Source organism: Aotus nancymaae, unplaced genomic scaffold (genome assembly GCF_030222135.1).
Source record: "Aotus nancymaae isolate 86718 unplaced genomic scaffold, 86718_ANA_hifiasm-v0.15.2.pri h1tg000004l, whole genome shotgun sequence".
NCBI classification, from domain to species: domain Eukaryota; kingdom Metazoa; phylum Chordata; class Mammalia; order Primates; family Aotidae; genus Aotus; species Aotus nancymaae.
In genome coordinates this window covers 29,831,688-29,845,490 of record NW_026988415.1, presented here as the reverse complement: position 1 = coordinate 29,845,490, position 13,803 = coordinate 29,831,688, and the positions used below count along the sequence as shown (strand labels likewise).

General features: G+C 36.5%; 1 protein-coding gene across 1 annotated transcript in view; it reads left to right on the top strand.

Annotated features, from left to right (window-relative positions):
* IL13RA1 (interleukin 13 receptor subunit alpha 1) overlaps nt 1-13,803 on the top strand; it is a 48,117-nt gene that overhangs the window by 30,727 nt on the left and 3,587 nt on the right. Inside the window, exon 8 of the mRNA XM_012475945.2 lies at nt 178-262. Coding sequence (XP_012331368.2) covers nt 178-262 — 85 coding nt within the window. The remainder of the gene's footprint in view (nt 1-177; nt 263-13,803) is intronic.

Sequence of the window (13,803 nt, the reverse complement as noted above, 5' to 3'; positions counted from 1 at the left end):
ATGTACCCTATTTTAGAAATTTCTTTACAACTGCCTTGTCAATAAAGATGACTTGTATACCATGTCTTTTGTCCATGCCCTCTTTTAATATTTATTAAATATTAAATAATATGGTATTTATGTGGGACACTCCTTTGGACTGGAAGGTTCGAATCAAAATATCTCTGTTTTCTTAAGGCTCAAGATCATTATATTCCCTCCAATTCCTGATCCTGGCAAGATTTTTAAAGAAATGTTTGGAGACCAGAATGATGATACTCTGGTAAGAACAGATTTTGTGGGCCTTGAAATTGTTTTTGGTTTTTTTTTTTTTGAAAGCTATGGGATTTTAAAAAATTGTGGTAAAGTGTGCATAACATAAGATTTACCATTTTAAGCATTTTTAAATATACAATTCAGGCTGGGGGTGGTGGCTCACACCTGTAATCCCAACACTTTGGGAGGCTGAGGCAGGAAGATCACTTGAGCCCAGCAGTTTGAGACCAGCCTGGACATGAGACCACTGCACCCAGCTAATTTATATATATATATATATATATATTTTTTTTTTTTTTGCAAGACCCTGTTTCTACAAAATATATAAAAATTAGCCAGGTGCAGTGGCATGTACCTCTAGTCCCAGCTACACAGGAGATTGAGGTGGGGGAGGATTCCTTGATCCCAGGAGTTTGAGGTTGCAGCGAGCCATGATCATGCTACTGCATTCCAACCTGGATGACAGAGCGAGATTCTATTAAAAAAAAAAAAAAAAAGAGTATACAGTTCAATGTCATTAAATATAAGTCGTGCAACCATCACCACTATCTCTTTCCAGAACTTTTTCGTCATCCCAAATAGAAATTGTGCCTGTTGAACAATAATTCCCCATCCCCTCATTCCTCCCACCCCTGGTAGCCTGTATTCTACTTTCTGTCTCTATGAATTGAGTATTCTAGGTACCTCCTATATATGAAATCATACAGTATTTGTCATTTTGTGTCTGGCTTATTTTATTTATCATAATGTTTTAAAGGTTCATTCATGTAGCATATATCAGAATTTCATTTTGAAATTAGTTCTTATAAAGTAGAATTTATTTTTAAAAATTTTGAAGAAAATCTGATTTAAAATCAGTCCAAGCATACCAGTTAAGAAGTCTTCAGAATACTTTGCTCATCTCATATGACTGGGCTCCATTTGCTCTCTGGGTTAGGGGATATATTTTATCAAAACATGCAGGGGGAGGGGCCTCCTTTATGAAGCTAGCCTAATGGGCAGGCCTTCTGACTCTTGGATAATTTATAAAACTTGATGTGGAGAAATAGAAACATACGGTAAGCAATTGAAATGCATTGTGTTCATGTTGTGTCTTGGAAAGCTGGACTCCAAGACATAGAAGCGGAGCAGCCCTACCCCACACAGTTGGTTTCCTGCAGACTCTCATGCTAGAATTTGTGGCTAGAAAAACCTAAGACATTATGGGAATAAAAGGGTTTGAGGTTTCTATAATAATACATCCACCCTACTGAAATAATAAAGACACTAAATGAAATAAATATTATTACCATTGTGTATATCTTAAATGAATAATAACAGGCATAGGGCACTTAATTTAGGGAAGTAGTACTGCATAGTAGATAATAGCCTGATTTCTGGAGTCAGATTGTCTGGATTCATATCTCTGCTGTGTCATTTACCATCTTTTTGACCTTGGATAATTTCCTTAGTTTCTCTGTAACTCAATTTTTTCATTAGTAAAATGGAGGTAACAATAGCACCTGCCTCATAGGGTTATGTGGATTAAATTAATTTAATACCCAAAAATTAATTGAATGGAAACTGCTTAGCATACCTGGCACATTGTAAGTGCTTAATAAGTGTTAGTGATTAACATTACTATTGATAATAATTTATTTTTGTCTTTAATCCCCAAATAATTATTGTAATAATGGGTGATTCTCAATAGCAGTGATGGTATTTGGTTAGGGAGGGAAGGCAGAGAGGCAGATATGCTATCAGAGGAGGATTCATTTGGATCACTTTTTCACCAGGTCATCTTTACAGACAGTAGATAACTCTGCCAGACCCTGGGAGTCAGGGCATGTAGATCCAGAAGTTAGATACCTGATGAGGAAATTGTATGCTGTATCTGGAGCGAGTATGATAACTATGGTTCTCCAACTTTAGTTGAGTCACAATCAACTGGAGTGCTTATAAGAAATACAGATTTCTGGGCCTTCCCTCCAGAAATCCTGATTTGGCAGGTCAGGGACAAGTTCTAGGACTCTGCATATTTAACAGGAGCCCATAGATTATCTTTGTCCTGCTAAGAGAGGCTATGGATCACACTTTGAAAATCACTGATGAAGATATTTACCCTCATCTCTTCCTTCATTTCACCAGCTGTGATAGATGCTGGAGGCTGGGAATTGTACAAGTACTCTAACAACTTTAACCATTATTGAAAGTCTGCTATGTGCCAGACAATGTATTAACTGCTTTGCCTATATTACGTTATTGAATCCACATAACCACCCTATGGAGAAGATGTTCTTAGTATTATTTTACAGATGAGGAAATAGAGCCCCAATAAGGTTAAGCAATTTAGCTGCAGTCACACAGGTTGTGGTGGAAAGGTAGAATTTGACCCAGGGCTGTCTTATGCCAGACTTCTCTTGCTCTTTCTGCTATGCTGCATTGCCTCTTGTAAGATAGAATGCTTGTCCTGAAGAACCTCACCATCTTCTAGGATGTCTGTATGACAGAAGTAGAGAGTTGGGATAGGGGATTTCTGAGAAAAAGATTTGGGGTCATATTATAAATAGCTTTAAATGGGAAGATAGTCTCATGTCTTGTGTATATTAATGGCACTCTTCATGCACTGCTTGTGGGCCTGTAAAATGATATATATTCTTTCTGGAAGGCAACCTGGTAAAATGTAACAAGAATCTTTAAGTCTATGATTATACATTTAGGAACCAATTTGGAAGAAATAATCCAACAATGGCATAAGAGTGGTCAATGCAGCATTTGCTTTTAACATGAAAAATTTGAAACCAATGAAACATCAACAATCAAGAGTTAGATTAAATAAATAAAAATTAGGTTTTCAAAGCATTTAATGTTATAACAAAATACTCAAGATACAACAGTAAGAAACAGACCATAAACATGTAGTATATTATAATCATAATTTTTGTTGAAAATGCATTAATACATACATAGAACGAGGGGAAGGAAATGGGTCCAAATGAATGATTATTTCTAGGCAAAGGGATTGTGGGTAACTGATATTATTCTCTGTCTACCTCTCTGAAATTTCCAAATGGCCTATACTGGGCATGTACTACTTTTACAATAAAAGAAAATCTGTACAAGTCATTAAGGGGAAAAGAGAATATTGTAGTCAACCAGGTCTGAGAGATAATAGAGACTTGAACTTAGGTGGGAGCAGAGGAGATTGACGTAAGAGACATTATTAAAGGAAATCAACTCATTATGACTTGGTGAGTCTGTGTGGGTGATGAGAGGTAGGGAGAATAAAAAATAATTTCAAGTTTTCAAGTCTGAGTAATAGCGTGAATGATGGTAACATTGACAGCAAAATCAGATCAATTATCTTTCTCAGAGATGAGAAAATTGCTTTTTTCAATTTGCTGTCTAGAGGATAATATGTTGTTTTTGTCCCGATGAGTCAGATAATTCTGTAATTTGGTGACGCAGATATACTGACAATATGGACCATTAAAAGCACAAGGTATTTTTGTTTTGTCCATTGCAGACCATTAAACAAAATCAGTTCTTTAAAACTGAAAGTATAATAAAAATTCCAGAGATGGGGAAGGGTAAGAGAACAAATTTTTATGTCTGCTTTTAACCAAATGAAAAACTGCTTTCTTCACATGGCATCAATTGTCACAAATTGGACTGCATATGCTACATATTCTTTTACTTCTAGAATCATTGAATTATTGAATGAACATAGCCCTAGAGGTCAGCTAATGAGGTAGATATTGACATGTTTAATTATTTCCCTTTAATTATAAATGTTCAAAACTGAAGATTCTCACTCATCTCCCTCTCTCTCTCTCTCTCTCTTTTTTTTTTTGAGATGGAGTTTTTATTCCTGTTGCCCAGGCTGGAGTGCAATGGTGCCATTGCAGCCTCCACCTCCTGGGTTCCAGTGATTCTTCTGCCTCAGCCTCCCAAGTAGCTGGGAAAACAGGTGCCCACAACCACACCCAGCTAATTTTTGTATTTTTAATAGAGATGGGGTTTCACCACGTTGGCCAGGCTGGTCTTAAACTCCTGACCTCAGGTGATCCATCTGCCTTGGCTTCGCAAAGTGCTGGGATTACAGGCGTGAGCCACCGTGCCTGGCCTCATCTCCCTCTCTTTAGAGATAGGGACATTAGGAGCCACAGAGAAGTTCCTCAAGGACTATCACTGTGTTAGGCCAATCTTGTATTGCTGTTATTGCTATAAAGGTGTAACTGAAACTGGGTAATTTTTAAAGAAAAGAGGTTTAATTGGCTCATGATTCTGCAGGCTTCACAGGAAATGTGGTGCCAGCATCTGATTCTATTGAGTACCTCAGGAAGCTTACAGTCATGGTGGAAAGTAAAGGGATAGCAGGTTTCTTACATGGTGAGAGTGGGAACAAGAGGGGGTGGGGGTTTGCCATATACTTTTAAACAAACAGATCTCATGAGAACTTACTCACTGTTGTGAAGACAGCACTAAGCCATGAGGGATCCACCCTGTGACCCAAACACTTCCCACCAGGCCACACTTCCAACGTTGGAGTTTACAATTCAGTATGAAATTTGGCAGGGGCATACATGCAAACCCTGTCAGTCACATAGAGAGGTAACAGCAAAACCTGGACTAGAAGCCATATAGCCCAAAGTTACCAACTTCCAATCCAAGGAAATAATCCTTGTCCTTTTTTAAACACTCTCTTCTTCCACCCTGCAACATTGATGGTTCTTATAAAAATTTCTTTAGTTATGGCGATAAATAAATTAAATCTTCAGTATAGTTTTCCTTAAAGTTACTAGTGTTTTGATGATGTTTTGTTCATTACTGTAGTAACGTTTTGGCCAACAGCATTTCTTTCTGTTGCTTTGCTATTTGCCTTTTCCTTGTAACCAATTGGGCTGCTGGCCATATTGAGGGGAGGTAAGTGGAGTTGCAGAGGGAATTGCTTTTTCTCTCTATCTGCATTTCTTTTATCCATAAAAAAGATCTATTCTCCCCCTTCTTCTTGGAAACCAATTCTTCTTTTCAACGTTGTGCCATTTTTATATTCCTGATCAGAAAGCAGCTTTTTAAACATAGAAATAACACCCAAATACTGCTGATGGTTATTTTTTACTTCAGTGTATATCTTTTTTTTTTTTTTTGAGACAGAGTCTTGCTCTGTAACCCAGACTGGAGTGCAAGTGGCACCATCTCGGCTCACTGCAACCTCTGCCTCCCGTGTTCAAGTGATTATCCTGCCTCAGCCTCCCAAGCAGCTGAGACTACAGGTGGTGCCACCACGTCCAGCTAAATTTTTGTATTTTTAGTAGAGATGGGGTTTCACCATGTTGGTCACGCTGGTCTGGAACTCCTGACCTCAGGTGATCCATCCACCTTGGCCTCCCAAAGTGCTGGGATTACAGGTGTGAGCCACCACCCCTAGCCTCAGTGTGTATCTTTAAAAACTAAAAATGCTTTCCTACATAGGCAAAATAGCATTACTGTACTTTAAAAATTATTAATTCCTTAATTTCATCTAATACTCAGTCCATATTCAAGTATTTCCATCTGCTCAAATTGTGGTTAAGATAGTGGCTGAGATTGACTACTATATTTAAGGTGATAACAACATGTCCCCTCCTGCCATCTGCACTTTTTCCCCCATTGCTTCAACACAGATAATCTGTGCAGTTTTATGCTAGCATCTTGTCAAGTCTTCAGCTAATGCTTTTTACATCAGTTCGTATTCTTGCTTGAATCAGTAATTTCCTTAGGGGTTGATTATTACAATTTTTCTCTTTTTATCATTTCTACATTTACTTTATGTTTTTTTGAGACAGAGTCTTGCTCTGTCACTGAGGCTGGAGTGCAGTGATGCAATCTCTGCTCACTGTAGCCTCGACCTCATGAGCTCAAGCAATTTTCCTGCCACAGCCTCCTGAATAGCTGGGAATCGTGTACCACCACACTCAGCTAACTTTTAAATTTCTTTTGTGGAGACAGGGTCTCAAATTTCTAGGCTCAAGCAATCCTCCTGCCTCAGCCTCCCAAATTGCTGGAACTACAGGTGTGAGTCACCATGCCCCACCTATTTCTACATTTATAAGCTGGCACTTATCTATAAAGTGCTGCTTTCAGTCATCAACTGAGCTCTTTGTTTCTTCTGAAATCCAGTTCCTACTAAAAAGGCAAGCTGCATATTTAATTATTTCCCTTTATTTATCAATTTTTAAAGTGAGGAGTGAATTAATAGATTCCTCAGATAGTACCAAGTTGTTCCCCTCCATACCACCACATTCAACTTTTTTTTGATATTAAGAATCTTTATTCACATAAAAATATGAAACAAAAACCAATTATAATAAAACAGAAAATAATAACTCTTTAACAAATACCTTATAATTTGGAGTAAATGACAAACTAATATATCTCTCAAACATTTTGATAAAGAGATTCATGGGTCTGATCAAAAAGATTTTTATGAGACCTTAGTAATTATTATGTGTTAATTATTACAATAAATTTCCTTTAAAGCGATCTAACTGTGGAATATAAAAGCTTCCATATGTGGAAAAATAAAAGTATTTAATTGACAACTTATTATTCAAGTTTTGCAAAATGTGACTTTCTTTCTTTTTTTTTTTTTGGGACAGAATCTCTCGCTCTGTCACCCAGACTGGAGTGCAGTGGTGCAATCATAGTTCACTGCAGCCTTAACCTCCTGGGCTGAGGTGATTCTCCCACCTCAGCTTCCCAAGTAGCTGGGACTACAGGCATGCACCACCATGCCCAGCTAATTTTTTGTATGTATGTAGAGATGAGGTTTTCCACGTTGCCCAGGCTAGTCTCAAACTCCTGGACTCAAGTGATCTGCCTGCCTTGGCCTCCCAAAGTGCTGGCATTACAGGCATGAGCCACCATGCCAAGCCTCCACTTGTTGTTTTTCGAGTTGCAATGATTTTAAGGTGTGGAGATCTACAATTCATTTTGTGTAACTTTCTATTTTGAACATTGATCTGAAGAAGACTGGGGTATGAAATAGGTAGACTTGTATACCAAAGGCCAGTGTTTTTGCATCAGGCTAAGATAAATGAAACCCCCTTCACTTCTATAGAAAATCCACTGTGGAAAATAACCAAATCTTGAAAGTAATCTTAACTTGAGACTTGATGTTTCATTGTACTACCAAATTTATGTCTTTAAAGCATAAAAGCCTATATAATATGCTGTTTTCCTAGGCTCAGATAATTACCCACTAAAGGCCGGTTGTGTAAGCCTCCTAATCACTGATTCTCTTCATCTGTGATGTTTTTCATCTTTGGCCATTATTCTGTTGCTGATTACCTTGTTTTTAAAATTATCAGTAAGGATTGAACTCTGGACTGGTAATTGCATGGATTTATTTATTTTTTTTTTGCAAGTGGTTTTAAAATTAGGCAGGCATATAATTCACAGAATTGAATGATAGGACAGAGCCATTGCATTTATTTCTTTTACCTTACATGGGCATATTGAAGCAGTACTCAGAAAAAGGCCAGTGTGTTGATAAAGGGTGAAAATGAGAGTAATTCAAATTTTGGGAATGGAAAAAAGGCAATCAGAAAGATTAATGTATTCTGAGAAGCCCTTTCTGCTGTAGAGTTCACCTCATTAAAACAAATTGTTTTTTTCTTGTCCAGCACAGCCAAGTGTTAGATCTAATGACCAGAAACGAAAGTGTAATTTTCAGGGTGCATTTTAAATAGTTACGCAGTTTTTATTTGTGAAAAATCCATGTAACAGACACACAACACGCTTCACCACTATACATTCATGCAATTTTTTATTAAAAATTTTTTTTCTTATCACTTTGGAGGCCAAGGCAGACAGATCACCTGAGGTCAGGAATTTGAGACCAATCTGGCCAACATGATGAAACCCTGTCTCTAATAAAAATACAAAAATTATCTGGGCACAGTGTGTGCACCTGTAATCCCAGCTACTTGGGAGGCTGAGGCAGGAGAATCACTTGAGCCCGGGAGGCAGAGGTTGCAGTGAGCTAAGATTGCACCATTGCACTCCAGCCTGGGGCGACAAGAGCGAGACTCCATCTCAAAAAAAATATATATATATATATATAATATATTAATTATATTTATTTATAATTTATAAATATATTTATATATGTATAAATATATATATTTCTTTTAAAAGCAATATACATTTAGTATAGACAAATTAGAACTACAGATACTCAAGAGAGAAAAACAAAATCACTCTTAATCCTGTCACCCAGACATAACTATCTTTAATGGTATGTGAACAACATAGGGAAACTGAAATACCTTTAGTGATAAATGGAATAATAGCAACCACAATAATAATAGTTCATACTTACTGAACCTTTACTATGTGTCTTAATAACACTGTCATATTGAATTGTATTTGAATGTAACAAATGAGAATTAAACTAAAGGAGTTTCTGAACTTTTGATATATTATAAAATAATTTTTAATGATGATTGAAAAGCAGTTTTTCCATATGCTCTTCCCATTTGCTCCCCATTTTTACAGTGGAGCATCTCCATTGTGGGTGTCCTCATATAGAGCCCTCACTTAGTCTTACTTCAGTGTGTGGAGATACACTTGATGCTCACTACCATTCTTTATGTCAGCATTGCTCCAGTCATTTGAGTTGTTTGAAGCTCGAAAGTTTTCTCAGGAAGGATTAACGGGACTGGCATTTCCTAAATTATTTACGCATTGATGGAATTCACTACATTTATCAATGAAAGTCATTTTGGCAAGATATAAAATCCATGGCTCATAGGTGCTGCCTTGTGTTTCTTAAATGTGTCATCCATTTTCTTCTGGCATAATATGTTTTTGTCAGAGTCAGCAGACAATATAATTTTCCTCCTGTATTAAAACACTTGGTCTTTTTGCCTGGCTGTCAAAAGATTTTTTTCTTCATAGTCTAATAATTTTACCAGAATATGTGTTGGTGTTGTGATTTTCTGTGGTATATGGCATGCCTTCTCAGTATGTAATTTTAAATCTATTTTTTAAATTTTTAGTAAAAGTTTCTTCACTTATAGATGTTAATTATTCTGTTCCCATGTTTTCTTTGATCTTTCACATCTTCTTTTTTGTTTTGACACAGGTTCTTTCTCTGTTGTCTGGGCTGGAGTGTGGCGGCACCGTGATAGCTCATTGCAGCCTCCAACTTCTGGGCTCAAATGATCCTCCCAACTCAGCTTCCTGACTAGCTGGGACAAGCATGTGCCAGCATGCCTGGCTAATTTTTAAATGTTTTTTAGAGACACAGTCTTGCTATGTTGCCCAGGCTGGTCTTAAACTACTGGCTTCAAGTTATTCCCCTACCTGGGCCTCCCAAAGTTAAGGGATTATAGGTGCGAGCCACTTCCAGCCCTTCCAGCCCTTTCACAGCCTCTTGAATAATTTTCACCCACCTTCATTTCTTTTTTGTTAAAAAAAAATCATACTTTTCATATATTTCTTTAAGGTCTCATCTGATGTTGTGTTATGTTTATTTGCCCCATGTTTCTTCTAGCTTAGTCTTCAATTTTGAAGTGATTATTTTCTTTCACTTATTTTTTATTTTTTGAGATAGAGTCTCTGTCACCCAGGTTGGAGTGCAGTGGTATGATCTTGGCTCACTGCAACCTCTGCCTCCCAGGTTCAAGTGATTCTCCTGCCTCAACCTCCCGAGTAGCTGGGATTACAGGCCCCTGCCACCTCACCCAGCTAATTTTGTATTTTTAGTAGAGGCAGGGTTTCACCATGTTGGTCAGGCTGGTCTCGAACTCCTGACCTCAAGTGATCCACCCACCTCGACCTCCCAAAGTGCTGAGATTACAAGTGTGAGCCACTGCGCCTGGCCTTCTTTTACTTGTAATTCTTCCCTGAGTTTTGTCATCTAATTTCTGAGTTGTTTATATTGACTTTAATATATTCTTCTACATTATTTCCTTTTTCATATCATGTAACTCTATTAATATACTTCAGCTAGTTTTGAAATACTAGGTTGTAGCTTCAATCTATTTTGTGGATATAATGTTCTGTTTTAGTTCTGTAAGAATATTATTCTGTGGCTCCTTTTTATTTTATTTTATAATTTTAAACATTTTTTATTTTTTAAAAAAGTTGTGTTTTTTTGTAGAGGTGGAGTTTCATCATGTTTCCCAGGCTGTTCTCAAACTCCTGGGCTCAAACAATCCTCCTGCCGTGGCCTCCCAAAGTGCTGGGATTACAGGCATGAACAACCAGGCCTGGCCTCTGTTGCTCATTTTTGCATGAAATTAGTTTCCTGAACTTTTAGAAGGAGGCTTGATTGAGACAAGTTTATTTTTCCTAATGTTATGACTCTAGAGTTCCATCCTCTATCGTTTTTGAGAATTATAGTGAATTACATTCTGAAATCTTCTGGCCCTTTCTGTCTACCTTTTCTGCTTTTATCTAGGCTTTCTTTTTTGTCTCTCTCTTTCCTGTCTTGGCCAATTTGTAATCCAGTCTTAGTGGTTTTTCCTCAGAGTGCACCTTTGCTCTGGAAGGAATTAGGGATTAGTTTTGAGAGTTTCTGGAGGGCCAGGCTGCTCCTTGCACACAATCACTGCTTGAAGATGTAAAACCCTCCCTTTCTCAGTTGTTTATAAATTTGCTTGCTGAAGTTTGAGTTATTTTACAGTTCTCAGATCTATAGGATACCATGTTGAGTCTGTTTATGTACTCTTCCGTAGCTAATGCCATTTTGGTCTCGTAACTATCTCTAATTTGGCTGCACTCACTCTTACTTTGAGGTTCGTCGGGGAATCATTTTCATCTTGTTTTGTTGTAGATTGTGTTGGTAGATTTTGGCTTTGCTTTCCTATTTATATTTTCCACCTGTATTTTTTTATGGTGACATTTGGGAAGATTCAAGAACTATGCTGCCACCACCATCTTCTTCCCAGAATTTTTCTGCAAACTATAGATCAAGGGGCAAATCCTGCCTACCACTTGCTTTTGTACAATCTTTAACCTAAGAATGGTTTTTGTGCTTTTAAATAGTTGGGAAAAAAATCTAAGAATACTATTTCATGGCACATGAAATTAAGATTTCAGTGTCATAAAGTTTTGCTGGCCAGGCCCATTTATTTATATATTGTCTATGGCTGCTTTCATGCTACAACAACAGAGTTGTATTATTATAGGCACAGAGACTATATGGCCCTCAAAACCAAAATTACTTCTTATCTAGGCATTTTCAGGAAAAGTTAGTCAACCCTGGTCCCCTATAATATACTTTTTAGTGGCTAAAGAATATTCCATTATGTGCATATATTATAATGTACTTAACCAAATTCCTATTATTGGGCATTTGGATGAATCCTAAATTTCGTTACATAGGCATCATTTCACAGCTAAGTATAAGCATATGTATTAATATTTTGTTACTGTCTTAGGATAAATTGTTACAAACCAGATTACTTGATCAAGGGGTAAGGTATATATATTTTAAACTCTTTGATTGATATAGGCTGAGTATTCCTAATCTGAAAATCTAAAATCCAGACTGCTCCAAAATCTGAAACTTTCTGAGTGCTAACGTGATGTTCAAAGGAAATGTTCATTGCAACATTTTGGATTTCAGATTTTTGTATTAGTGATGCTCAGCCAGTAAGTATATAGTGCAAATATTCCAAAATCTGAAACACTTCTGCTCCCAAACATTTTGGATAAGGGATACTCTACCTGTATTCACAAATTGTCATACAGAAAGGTTGTACTAATTAAATTCTCATTAGGGAAACTGGCTAAATAAGTTCTGGTGCATTCATGCAATGAAATATTACATAGAGGTTAAAATGAGGTAGATCACTTTTACTGATGTATAAAAATATGTAACATATGCTGTTAGCTGAAACACCCAGGTTGTATATGGAGAGTATGATTCCCTTGTGTTAAGGAAACTGAGGCATTAAAATGTACAAACTTTAATTTTTTCATAAGAAGCATAGATTACAACTAAGTTGTGCCAGTTCATATACCTACCAGTAGTATGTTTGATTGGTTGTTTGACCACACTTTTGCCGATATGATGTTACCTAATTTTAAAATTCTTGCCAAGTTGATAGATGAGAAAACAGGTTTTGTACTTTTTTCCAAGTTCATTGGCTTGAATGAATTCTTTTGTGAAATTCTTGTTCCATGTCCATTTTTCCTTGTTGTATTCCTCTTTTGGTGGTTTGTAAAGCTCTTTACATATTAGATATTAACCCTTTGGTTTCTTATCCATGTTTTCCTTTGTATTGTATTTAGGGAGATTAGTGATGTACAAAAGTTTTTTTTCCTTTTTTATGCAGTCAAATCTTCCTGTATTTTTAGGTGTAAAGAGCCGTTTCTACCTTAGATGTATATACTTGTTCCTCTACATATTTTTCTAGTACTTATTTGATTTTGTTTTTTACACTGAGATCTTTAATCCATCAGCAATTTATTCATGTAGGCTATGAGGTAGGGTTTAGCATTGTTTTCAAATACTTATATTACCCAGTTGTCTTAGTGTCATTTATTAAATAAGCCATTTTTTCAAGGTTATATAATTTTTTCAGATTGTTTTTATTAGAAATCTGAACACTTCACGTTTTAAAATCAAGTTTGAGGTGTAATTTACAATAAAATTTACTCTTTTTTGAGTATTCAGTTAGAAGAATTTCAGCAAATTATATAATTTTGTAACCACTGCTCCAATAAAAATATAGAATATTTCCATCAACTCCTAAAAGCTCTCTTCTGCTCCTTTGCATCAACCCCCTCTGTTAATCCTAGACCCTTGCAAACACTGATCTGTTTTTTTGTCCCTAAAGTCCTACCTTTTCAAGATGTCCTATAAATGGAATCACAGAGTACATAGCTTTTTGAGCTTGGCTTCTTTCACTCAGCATAATGCATTTAAGAGACATCCACATTGTTGCATGTGTCAGTAGTTCATTTCCTTTTATTGCTGAGCAGTATTCTATGATATGGTTGTACCAGTTTATTTAACCATTCACTTGTTCAAGGACATCAGAGTTGTATCTACTTTTTATCTCTCATTAGTGAAAATGCTATAAAAATTCATGTAGAAATCTTTGTATGACATGTTTTCATTTCTCTTGGGTAAATACCAGGGAGTAGGATTTCTGGGTCATGTGGTAAGTGTATGTGTTATTTTATAACCAGCTGTCAGACTGTTTTCCATAATGACTGCACTATCTTGTTTTCACCAACAATACATAAGAGATACAGTTTCTCTGCATTCTTATGAGCACTTGGAATTGTCAATATTTTTAATGTTTTAGCCATTCTAGTAGGTGTGTCAGGGTTATGTAATTTATTTAGAATTATTAGCATATTTTGAGCAGTATTTCCCAACTTATCCCCTCATCTCTTAACTTGCTCAGTCTGTCTTCAATTGCACAACCTGAGGCAGCTCTTGTTTCTGTTTTTCTTTTTTCCATTTTTTTTCCCTAAGAATATCAGTGCAGAAAATGAGCTTAGACATAATCTAATGCAGGATTTGGCAGACTTTTTTCTCTTAAGGGCCGGATAGTAAATAAT